This window comes from Camelus bactrianus, chromosome 10, assembly GCF_048773025.1.
Source record: "Camelus bactrianus isolate YW-2024 breed Bactrian camel chromosome 10, ASM4877302v1, whole genome shotgun sequence".
Lineage (NCBI taxonomy): Eukaryota > Metazoa > Chordata > Mammalia > Artiodactyla > Camelidae > Camelus > Camelus bactrianus.
Genome location: NC_133548.1, coordinates 69,872,259 through 69,884,352, shown reverse-complemented (window position 1 = coordinate 69,884,352; position 12,094 = coordinate 69,872,259). Strand labels below are relative to the sequence as shown.

General features: G+C 33.8%; 1 protein-coding gene across 5 annotated transcripts in view; it reads right to left on the bottom strand.

Moving 5' to 3' along the window:
• DYNC2H1 (dynein cytoplasmic 2 heavy chain 1) overlaps positions 1–12,094 on the bottom strand; it is a 264,075-nt gene that overhangs the window by 159,299 nt on the left and 92,682 nt on the right. For all 5 annotated transcript variants that reach the window (XM_045515383.2, XM_045515381.2, XM_045515382.2 and 2 more), the window contains exons 53-59: positions 11,801–11,885; positions 9,468–9,622; positions 7,898–8,035; positions 2,681–2,794; positions 1,913–2,073; positions 834–957; positions 11–132 (exon numbers count right to left, since the gene is read on the bottom strand). In XM_045515383.2, the coding sequence (XP_045371339.2) occupies positions 11–132; positions 834–957; positions 1,913–2,073; positions 2,681–2,794; positions 7,898–8,035; positions 9,468–9,622; positions 11,801–11,885 (899 nt within the window). The remainder of the gene's footprint in view (positions 1–10; positions 133–833; positions 958–1,912; positions 2,074–2,680; positions 2,795–7,897; positions 8,036–9,467; positions 9,623–11,800; positions 11,886–12,094) is intronic.

Below are 12,094 nucleotides of genomic sequence, written 5' to 3'. Positions count from 1 at the left end.
TTTCACTTACAATTCCAGTCCTGCCTGTTCAGTTTCCAAAGGCTGAATTCGTTCCAAGACATGGGAGTACTGGACATTAGCTTTCACCCAGGCAGCCAAAGGCGCGGCGGCGGTACTGGCACGCTTCGCATTCTGAAAAAATCATCATCAAGTATCCAGCAACCTAACTTAGTTTCAAATAAAAGCCAAGTTAATTCTAGTATATTTTCTTTAAGCATTTGTTTAATGATTTATCCCAAATAATGAAGTTTTTGGTTTATAGCTAAAATCAAAATTACTATTTTAAGTGAAAAATACATAAACTGTACTTTTTTGCTTAGAAATAAATCTTTTTGAACCACACAGAATCTTTAATATGATGATATTTTATTGACATAATTACTGGTCACATTTCTAATGAATACATGGCGCCGCCCAGAACAGTGTCTTCTCTTCTATACAAGGGATAAATGTTTATGAGATAAAAGCGATTTGGAAACCACTGCTATTGGTGTCAAAGAAGAAGTACATAACATTTTGAATAAAGGGTCTAAAAAATACTAGAACCATGGAGTTTAAACTGTTCACTGAAATTAGACTAAGTATCCCAATTAAATGACACATATACAGGACTCAAAAGTCACGTACAGTAATAATCTTGCCCCCCATTCCCCTAGGTTCTAGTTTACCTAATTCTTCGGGTGAATGCTTCCCAGATATAATACTTACATCTCATCTAAACTTTTAGTTTTCAGGCAAACTAAATAATTAATAATGGTAAATTATCATACTTTAACAAGCAGAATAATATATAGTATGGAAAGGGAATTCATGGTGTAACTGTTAAAAATTACCTTTGGATCAAAAGATCCTTTATTTTTAAAAAGAAGTTCTTCAACACTTTCTCTTATTTCCTTTGGAATATTTCGTGCATCAAAGGTTGCGATGTCGTCTCTCACACCTCTTTTCGCAAGGAAACTAAAATTAAAGCATATTACTTCAAATGAGGCCAAAGAGAGTTTGCTATTTTTAACAAAAATATCAATTTAACAAAGTGATGTAGATAATACTTTTCATCTATTAGTTAACAAAAAACAGGGTACTAAAGTAAGCTTTGATGGACCAGCCGTCTTTCTTTTTTTTTTAAACAGGGAAGGAGCTCCCGAAGGATGCACAACAGTTGTCCTAACGCTCTGGGAATACCCTGAAGCTGCAAAGTGCAGGGGTTAAAGCTCGTTGCTCTACCTACACCCCTTTATGTGAACTACTGGGCACTCACATGTTCTAAGTATACAAGGAAATTTTCTGACTCCTTTATAAGAAAAGTATTTTAAAGTGCTCCCTCAAATCTAAACCTCCTCTCCCATCTCCAGATAGAAAAAGGACTCTACTATCAACCTAAGTCCTAAAATGGAAGTGAATCTCAGCACAAGCCATAACACCACTGTTACGCTGCAAAATCCAAAGCTGCATAGTCATATACTGCGGTAGCACTCAACCTTTTCTCTTCCGGTTTACATCTCTCATATTATTTTTGGGGGTCTTGCTCACTCTCCGTCTGTGTCTATCTCTGCCAAGAGTGCAAGATTCTTTGAGAACAGTGACTTTATTTTCTTTCTCAGTAAATCACAGTAAACACAATACTCTGTACTGTCTGAGGACCAAATAAATGATTATGCTTATTCACAAAATCTCAAAGATTTTACGGAATTCTTTTTCTCCCCTCGACACTTTTAAAAATCATTTATGGAGAAAGGAAAATAACAGATTTTGATACATGATACACGGACTGTCTTGAAACATCAGGGGAAAGTATGTAACCATGTACTTAGGTGAAATTCAGTTTGAAAACAATACTAAGAAATTTTTTAAAACATGAAATAATGTGTAATTCTTGGATGAAATAACATTTTTCACAAATTCAAAAACTTACCTTTTCATGCTCACCCAAGAGGTATCAAAGATACCCATCAATCTTAAAACGCCTTCAAGAATGTCTCGGATCACATCAGGTGGCATACGTAGGGAACGAATTTCTGAAAGAGATTCTGGTTTAATGTTTCCAACTGCTAGTTTAGCTTCATTGACGAGAGGCTAAAAAACAAAAAGAGCATTTTTACTTTCAAAAGATAAATATGAAAACATCACTTACTCTTTACAAGTTATCTAATACTTATCAGTTTCATTAAAAATGACTTAGTTATTTAATACCCTTTCTCTCCAGTTATCAAAATCCTCTAAAGCACAAAAAATTCAAAACATTCAAATTGAGAAAGTAAGAGTTTTTGCCACTGCAACTGCAACAATCTAATTTGGAAAATCAAATTTGTTTTGAGACAATTTGCTGTTTTCAAGAGGCTCTTTATATACACAGTCTTAAGACTTTTTGTCTATGTTAATCAGTTCTCAAGGGAAAAAAAGCCTAAGAGTCTGTCTTAATTTGTCTACAAAATACCTTTTTCCTCTACAGCCAAAACATGGTTCATGGAAAACAAAGATTATCTTTAACTACCATCAGTTAACTTGTGTACTTCTCTGAGCAGATTTTCCTTCTTCTCTTTTATAAATAATATTCTGAGTGAAAGCCACATCTGATTATACTATTAGAAAATAACTTAAGCACATAATATTTAAACTCCTACCTAAAGTTGGTAATCAAAAATGGAAATGGCTCTTAAAATGTTTCCTTTTTTAAACTTACCTTTACTTCTTTTAATTCATCATCAATTTTGCTTTTTCTTTCTTCAATTTTAACAACTTCTTCTGCAATTTTGTGCTTTAGTCTTTCAAGCTCTGTCTTTTGCTCACTAGCATCCTATGGGAATATTTAAATGCCTCCAATCAACTTTAATGCGCTCAGTATTTAAAAGCATGATACAAAAAATGCTTTTCTAATATTAATTGACATGAGAGTTTCTAATTGCCTGGGAAACTCATGATATAATTTACTTTATATTTACTATCAGGAAGTATGCTTTATATGATATAATTTTTTTCTGAAAGGCAAAGCAATAAATGCTTATTATATAAAAACCAAACATGTTTAAATTCATAATTTAGAAAATGATCCTAATAATATCCATTTAACACTTGCAACAGACTGAAGTCACTACTATTAATGCTCATTTCACAAATGAGGAAACTGAAAACAGAAGTCTTCTATAAGTCTAATAGTAGAATAGTAACAATTCTTGGAGACCGAGTATAGTACATTAGAAGTCTGTGCTGTATTTATTTTTAATGGAGGTCCTAAGCATGCACTCCACCACTGAGCTACACCCTCCCCCCAGAAGTTTGTGCTTTAGACTTTATTTTAGACAAAAAAACCCTGAAATCATGACACATTAATATGACAAAATTTATGAGCAAAAATTAGTAAAGATTCAAAGAACACTAAATTATATACTAACAAGACATGACCCTTTTGATCACGAACACAAAAATGGAGAGTCCCACATACACAAAAATACTTCAATATTATGAATGTTTGTATTTGGTTTATTTATACTATTCTAAAACAAAAGATGCAATTTGTCAGGGAACCTCTCAAGAGTCCTTCCAACAGTGGTACGCGACCATATTGTAATCATTCAGGGAACTTACAGAAACTACTGCCTGATGTCCTCGGGTGCTTTCTAGACTTACTGTGGTAACCATGTCACTATATATATACTATTCCCAGTCTATATATATATAGACTTATTATGTTATATATCTGAAACTAATATGCTATGAGTCTGTTATAGCTCAATTAAAAAAATAAAAAGGAAGACACTAGGAGTCGTCCCTCTCTTTCACTCTCTCCCCCCAAACTGGGAGAAACAAATTTCTGTTGTTTAAGCCAACAACAAAAACAGAACTAACAGAACTAACATCTGGTGTCCTACTGCCAAATACGCTGATCCTTCAGGGACCTGACACATCAGCTCCAATGAAAATTCTCTACATTCCACAAGCATTTCAACTTTTGTCTCTCTGCCACCACTCCTCAACAGGGAAAGTTCTTTTTTCCATCTTCACAACATCAAAACTTTCCTTTAGAGGCCCGGCTCATGTGGTCCTTGTTTTATTAACCTGCTCTTCCAGCTGGAAGTTATCTCCATTCTGAGCACCTGCAGCATTTAATGTGTTCCTTCCTTATGTCACAAACCTAGAGTTGCAAGCTTTAAAAGTTGCACAGTTTGGTATTAAAGCTGTCTCTCCATACCATATTTCTGTATAAAGTAACAAACAGAAATGTCTCCTATTTATAATTTAGCAAAATTACTAACTTATAATACGAGGTACATAGTTACTCTGCTAGTCTCTGCTACGTAATATAATTAGCAACTGTCTTAGAAACACCTGTTCTCAGAACAGCCCAGAGAAAACAGTAGCTCAATACTCAGTGTTTATCTCACTGATGTTCACAGGTCTGAGAGCAGAGGCACATGAGTACTGAGTATTTTCCTTTTGTAAATACACAGTTATCCATGGTTTTATCCTTTATGTAGCTTTTACTTTTTTCTTATTTCAAATTCCTCTTTAAAGGTGAAAAATATAAAGGTGTTTCAATCAACAACAATGGAAGCTGGGAGAAAATGGAACAATGCCTTCAATATTCTATAGGGGAAAAAAAATATTTGATAGGTATTTTTAACAATAAAAACGGCTAGCTGCCTCATGTAAATGGCTAGCTGCTTTATATTGCTTGATTCCAAAATTCTTTGGGGAAAAAAGTTCTGCTAATGTTTTACAGTATGAAAATTACATTTGATTTTGATATATTACTTCCAGGTCAGGTAGTTGATAAATTCATCTTGTAAACACTAAATGTGTATATGAACAATTATCTGGAAATGTTACTGTTTCTGAAAATTCCCCATCTACCAACAAATTTATTTCAACATGCCAGGTAAGATTTTTCTGACTATGTCATTTGAATCAGTCCAGATAACCGTCTTGTGATGCTCACAATAACCTTCCTCCCATACTCAGATTTTTCAATGAAGATGACAAGACACAAAAAGAAGGCTTCTTTTGTGAATAACTAAGAATCATTTTTTAACTGAGAATAAAGCAATCATGTAGGGAAAAAACAGCGATAAAATATTTTTAGGAAAAAGAAAATTTCAAACAATATCCTCTAAGAGCTGGCTGGAGATACTGCAACAATGAAACAAACAAAAAAGTAATTAGTGCCAAAGGAAACATTTAGAGTTTTTTTTAATCTCCAGAGAAATAATATAACAAAAATGAAAAACCAGTAAAAGGGTTAAAAAATGGAGTTGAGGAAATTTTGAAAGAGTAGAGCAAAAAGAGAAGAAAAAAAAGGTAAGAAAAAAAAAATTAGAGAACCAGACTAGAAAGTCCAAAGTCCAAATAATAAGAACTCTAAAAAGCAAGAGAGAAATAAAAAGAAAGGAATTACCAACAGAATAATTTAAGGAAATTTCCCAGAACTTTTATCAGGTGGAAAGAACCCCATTAGACACAGTGGATGAAAAGAAACTGAAACCAAGATAAATTACTGTAACTTTCAGTGAACACAAAGATCCATGAAAGAACAATGAAAACAAAGATCCAAAAGACGTTGAGAGGAAAAAAAAAAAAAAAAAAAAGTCACTCCCAAAAAAGATCAGGAATTAAAACAGCTTTGAGTGTTTCAACCACAACTATGGAAGCCAGGAGAAACTGGAACAATGCCTTCAATATCCTGGAAAAAAGAGCATTGCTCCCCAGAGTACTATTCCCAGCACACAACCCACCAACCAAGGACAGGGCAGAAGTTCACATACGTGACATTTCAAAGTTTCTGTCTCATGTATGCCTTCCCCAAAAGCTTTTCGGGATAAGCCCCACAGAAATAAGGGAGCAAACTGAGATGAAGGAGAAGAATCTCAGGACAGCAGCTGCGACCAGGCGAAGAATGAAACCAGTCAGAAGACTCTAGGTGTGAACGCTGCGAACGGCTGATGAAAACTACAGAACAGCTGATGCTTTCTCTAAGTTTTGACAGAATATTTAGAAACATTTTTAAATATGCAATTTATGGAGTCATAACACTCCCCTTCCTGACTATCAGAAGACTGGGAAAAAAAAGGTTACTCTTCTGAGAAATTAAGTCACAGAAGCTGTGGATTTGTTATTACCAGGCTAAGGACTCCATGGCTCAGGACTAGAATGATGCCTCAAACTAAAAACAAGGGCACTACATTTCCTTGCTGACTAACGATGTTGAGCTTTTTTTCATATGCTCACTGGCCCCTTCGTATGTCTTCTTTCATAAAGGGCAGGTTCAAATTTTTTGCCTGTTTTTAAGTTGAATCGTTAATTCTATTAGGGTAGAGTTGTAATCATTTCTATATATGCTGGATTCAAGTCTTTTATCAGATAAACGTTTGTAAATTTTCTCCCAGTCTGTGACTTGCCTTTTCATTTTCTTTGGAATTTATTTCAAAGAGCAGAAGTGGTTAATTTTGATGAGGTTCAATTCATCATTTATTTCCCTCTTCTATTTTGGTCTCACATCTAAGAAATCTGCCTGACTCAAAATCATAAGGATTTTCTTCCTGCTGTTTTCTTCTGAAGTTCTATAATTTTATGCTGTACCTTTAGATCTATAATCCATGTTGAGCTACTTTTGCTATAAATTGTAAGGTAAAGGTCCAGGATTTTTTCCTCTCTACAGGGATATCCAAATATTCCAGTAACATTTTTCAAAAAGCTCACCCTTTCCAGTTTAAGTGGTACGTCTTTATAAAATCAATTGACCATGTGTGTATGAGTCTGTTTCTAACTCCACAGTTTCCTGATAATCTGTCTATCATTACATCAATATCACCTGGCCTTGATTACTGTAGCTTTAAAGTAAACCTTTCATCATAAGCCCTCCAACTTTTTTATTTCTAGGACTTTTGTGCCATTTACTTTTACTGAGATATATACACCAGTCTGATAAATATTGATGTTAATTTAAATAGAAGAGGCATTAGACTTGAAGGTTAATAGTTACCCACATAGAGATGGGGAAACACATTTAAGACACCGTCAAGGAGGTAAAACTAACAGAACTTAATTCATTAGACATACGGATTTAGGCAACATAATTTACAAGTTCTGTCTTGAATAATTAGCTATATTCTTGTGTTATAATCTGAGGAGAACACAGGACAGGAAATTATGAGTTCAGTTTTGAACCTGTTTCAAGACGTAATGCTCATGAAACTTCCGAGAAGTCATGTCTAACAGATTATAGACTATTTGAATCCGAAGTCTGGAGGAGAGATTAGGGATGAAGGACAAAAAAACCTGGTTTTGGTGGTAGTCACTATGAAATCTGTAGTAAAGAGCACGGTAAAGGGCAGGGCCACCCTGAGAAGGCTGGCAGGTGTAAAAGAATACCCAGGCAAGAAAGGATACAGAGAAATTTCCTCTGCAAGGTCAACAAGAGGAAGACAATGCAAAGAGAGGACATACGCAAAATATTTTTAAATATCATGGAAATATAAATAGAATGAATAAAGACATTTTGTAAATCTTGAGAATACTGAAAGCGGGGAAAACCCTTGAAGCCTGAAGGAGATAAAATTAGGAAAAATAAAAGGAAGTATTATTAACAGATGGTAAACAAAATCAGTTATAGACAAATCTGTACCAATTTAAAATGTTTACATTTTTATATTTATAAGGTTTACATAAATTAATATATGGTCAATGAGGAGAACAGAGTCATGATTTTAAACAATATGGGAAAACAGCATGCTCTTCCACAAAAGTTCAAGCACACACATCACTGTTAGTCTACTCAGTATCAATAAGCGGTATTTTTTAAGTCCATGTAAGTAAAAGTGTTATTTTTCACACTGATTGGCAATCAGACATAAACGGCCTTGCTCCCGTCTGCGTTCCCGCGCTTCCATGCTTACACTAACTCTACCTGCATTGAGACCGTGATCTCCTGCAGGGCAGCATCTGCTTCATCTTGCTTAGTTTTAAGTAATACACTTTGTTCTCCAGCTGTTCTGTTCAGTTCATCCACAAGAGCTTTAGCTTCATTTAGTTTAGATACACCAGCCTACATCAATAAAATATTGATTGGCAATATTAAAAAAAAAAGGAATTTTATACACACATGGTAAACAAAGACTAAGAAAGAATCAAGCAAAAATGTGTACGTGTACATATGCAACATCAGCAAGCGGACTCAGTCTTCTTATTGCTAATTATGATTTATTCAACTGTCTAGCCATTAGTATGTAGTAAAAGACTCCACAGAGGCTTTAAGGAAAGACAGATTTTAAATCATCACATTAAAGCTGAACAGATCAACATATATTAGATAGCTTAAACCCTGGGGTTTTACACACTGCATTAGGTAGGACGGAAAAAAAAAAACAAAATAGAAGCAAAACCTCCGTAAACCTTTCTCATTTTTCAGTCTTACTGACTGGGCAACAGGACTCAGAGACCACTCGTTATACTGGGCATGACTTGGTTCTTTCTCTGTCTGTCCGTTCCCCATGTATTTTATAAGAGAGTGCTTTAAATACAGTTCTGGTCAGCGATCACTCAAAATGAAATGCCTCAGCTCCTTTTTGGGTTGTCCTTGGCCGCTGGCCTGGCCCATTCCACTGCACATGGGTAACCCAAGGAATGAACATGGACAATATTCCCTCTCCTCTTTAATATTAAGCTGGGGGTTTTGTCATATAACCAATCAGATTTGGTGAGAAAATAATGGCAAAAAAGGAATGTAATCATTCACTTGCACCCAGCAGAGACGACAAGCAACATGCCGGCTTTTTACATACACATTTTGTCTCATGTTCTCAACACAGCTACCATTCACCCAATTAAGCTGCAACTCTGTGGGCTGAAGTCATTTACCTAAAACACCACTAAGAACTAAATCAGGAAATTAACCCTCCCAAAGCATGTATAGTGGCTTAATATAAATGAAAATCAATCATTAGAAAGAAGGATAAAGATAATTTTGTCAATTAATGGTTCCTAGTTTACTACCCTCACAAAGAGAAGCAAGACCTTTGGAGAGGAAATGCTCTGACAGCATCTGAGGCTGACATTCTAATACCATAGTTAAGGTTAAGCTCTGCAATTAGAGAAATACAGAAAGAAAATTGTTCAGAATGTACTAAGTAAAATGACATGGATACAAATATAATTTTAATATTAAAGTTTACAATAAAGTATAATATTGGATGTTATGTTTTAATAGGCATTTCTGAATGTCTAAAAAAGACATTCAAAGACAGCACCATAAGCTATCAAAAGCACATAAATATTCTGCAGTAAAGAAAAGAAATAATTATTCAACCAAAGAAATTTATTGTAGTCTAATAGGCAATATAGGGAGGTAAATGAGACAGTTTCCCAAGACATTTAATACAGAACAATATTTATTTATACTAAAAATGTGCCATAGGCAACATGGCACTTTGATTTACTTTTAATACAGATAAAGTAATTCAAGATTACCACTATTGTACCTGCAAATGACTTTGTCTTTTTAATAATTCCTTTTTCTTGCTGCTACTAATGGCAGAATACACACGTAAAAAGGTCATATATCGGCTTGGCGTAGCACCATATGCTTTGCAAGACTCATGGATTAATAAAAATGATTTTAGAAAATCAGAATCAACTAGAAAGAGGAAACAAAACAAAAATAACTTAACAAATGCATGATCCATTAAGAATTAGAGAAAATAATCCTAACTATTTCTTACCAGATACCTCTACTCAATGTAATTATAACTGCAAGATAACATCTTTACTTAAAGGTGCACAGGCATTTCTCACATATCTATTCATAGCTTCCATTTTTCTTATGAATTTGAGTTTTTTAATTTCATTGATCTCTATCCTTCTGCTGTTATATATTTCCTCTGACAATTTTTATTGCTGCAAGAAAGATAAATCTACAGCTTGTCATAACATATAAATGAATTGGGACTTCACAACATGTAATACAAAAGTATGCTCAATCAAAGCTTCTTGAATGGAAAGAGACACCAAACCAAATGACACCTATCCACTCTTACTTACACAGGGAGAAACAGGACTTCAAAAGCCAAAAAATTAAGAAAAAAACCTCCCGCTGGATTCAATTCATGCATCACCAAACACATTATCTTCCTCTCACTGTCTCAATCTGTTTCCCTGTTCTCCTTACTCTGGTGAATAAAATCAACTTCTAGTGAATTTTCCATGCAGAACCCTGAGACGCATCCTTGGCTCCTCCCTCTTCTCTGCATGCCACAGCCCTTATTTAGCCAAGCCCTCCTTAGATTACCTGACCCTGCCTACCTTTTTCTCTTCATCAAGACTACTACTTACACGGCCTATGTTTCAGCCCTTTAGGCTATTGGTGGCTAAAATATCTATTTTATTTATTCAAGCCTTTTCCATGCTAGTCACCCTAACTAGAATGACTTTCACCAAACTGCCTATCTGGGCAATGTCCACTTCCTATAGTATCTGCTAGTTAGATGTTTTACTTTTCAATGTACATCATAAACTTCTACCATCATTTATATTGTTATATCGAAGTTTTACATTTATATATAATTCTTGCTATCACTAGACTATCCTAAGTCATCTCCAGTATCCAGCCCAGTACCTAATATAAAACAAGTTCAATAAATATTTAATGATTAGATGGTTAGATTAAATAAATGAATATGCTATAATAGAAAAAAAATAAAGACCACATTCAAAATTAATTTGGAAATGGAGAAAATGAGGAGGATATTGAAGAATACAGTATGACCATATTCAATAAATCATAATGCATTTTTTGAATATGAATGGAGTGTTTTGACATATCTAACTGATAAGCTAATATGAAAAGTTTAGGAGACGTCAGACAGCCACTATGGAAAACAGTATGGAGGTTCCTTAAAAAACTAAAAATAGAGTTGGTATAGGATCCAACAATCCCACTCCCGGGCACATATCTGAAGAATATTCTAATTTGAAATACATGCATCTCAATGTTCAGCACTACTTATAATAGCCAAGACATGGAAGCAACCTAAATATCCATTGACCGATGAACAAATATAATGGAATATTACTCAGCCATAAAAAAGAATGAAATAATGCCATTTCCAGCAACATGGATAGACCTAGAGATTATCATACTAAGTGAAGTTAAGTCAAGACAAATACCATATGATATCACTTATATGTGGAATCTAAAATATGATACAAATGAACTTATTTACAAAAGAGACTCACAGCCTTAGAAAACAAACTTACTAAAGGGGAAAGGGGCAGGGAGAGATAAATTAGGAGTTTGTTATTAGCAGACACAAACTACTATATATAAAATAAAGTCCTATTGTATAGCATAGGAAACTATATTCGATATCCAGTAATAGCATATGGAAAAGAACATTAAATAGAATGTACATATAACTGAATCACTTTGCTGTACACCAGAAATTAACACAACATTGTAAATCAACTATACTTCAATAAGAATTTTTTTTAAATAAAAAAAAAGTTTAGGCTATTAGTTAAAAACCTAAAGTAATGTAAGTCTTTTAGATCATTCAGATCAAAAATAAAATTTTTTAATTTCTTAATTTCAAACAACAGATATTCTGTTAAGTCCTATATGAAATGACATAAATATTAGTTTACAAATCAAGAGGGCTTTAAAGTTTAGTTTGCATCAAAAGAAATTTAACTTTGTTAGTTTAGCATTATTCAAATTCATAATCATCAGGAATCTTCAATAGTTCTACAACATTAGAACATGCCCAATTATTTCATCAATAAAAATTAGATAAAATAAATTTTATCAAAATACTACCTGAATTTTTTTTCTTTTCTTCTTTTCTTTTTTTGTCACTATATTTTTCTTCACCACCTGTTTCACTGAATAACATTTCAGGTATCTAAAACAGGAAGAGCATTTCTTTAACCGCAATTCACTATGAAAAAGTTTAAGTAAATCCAATATCAGAGGTTAAAAAACTTTAACACACACACACACACACACAAAAAAACAGTATCAACTGGACTTTCCTTCTAGGATTCTTTCCAGACTAAGACCAAAAAAAAAAAAAAAAAAAAAAAAAAAGTCACTCTTTAGAAGACATTATTT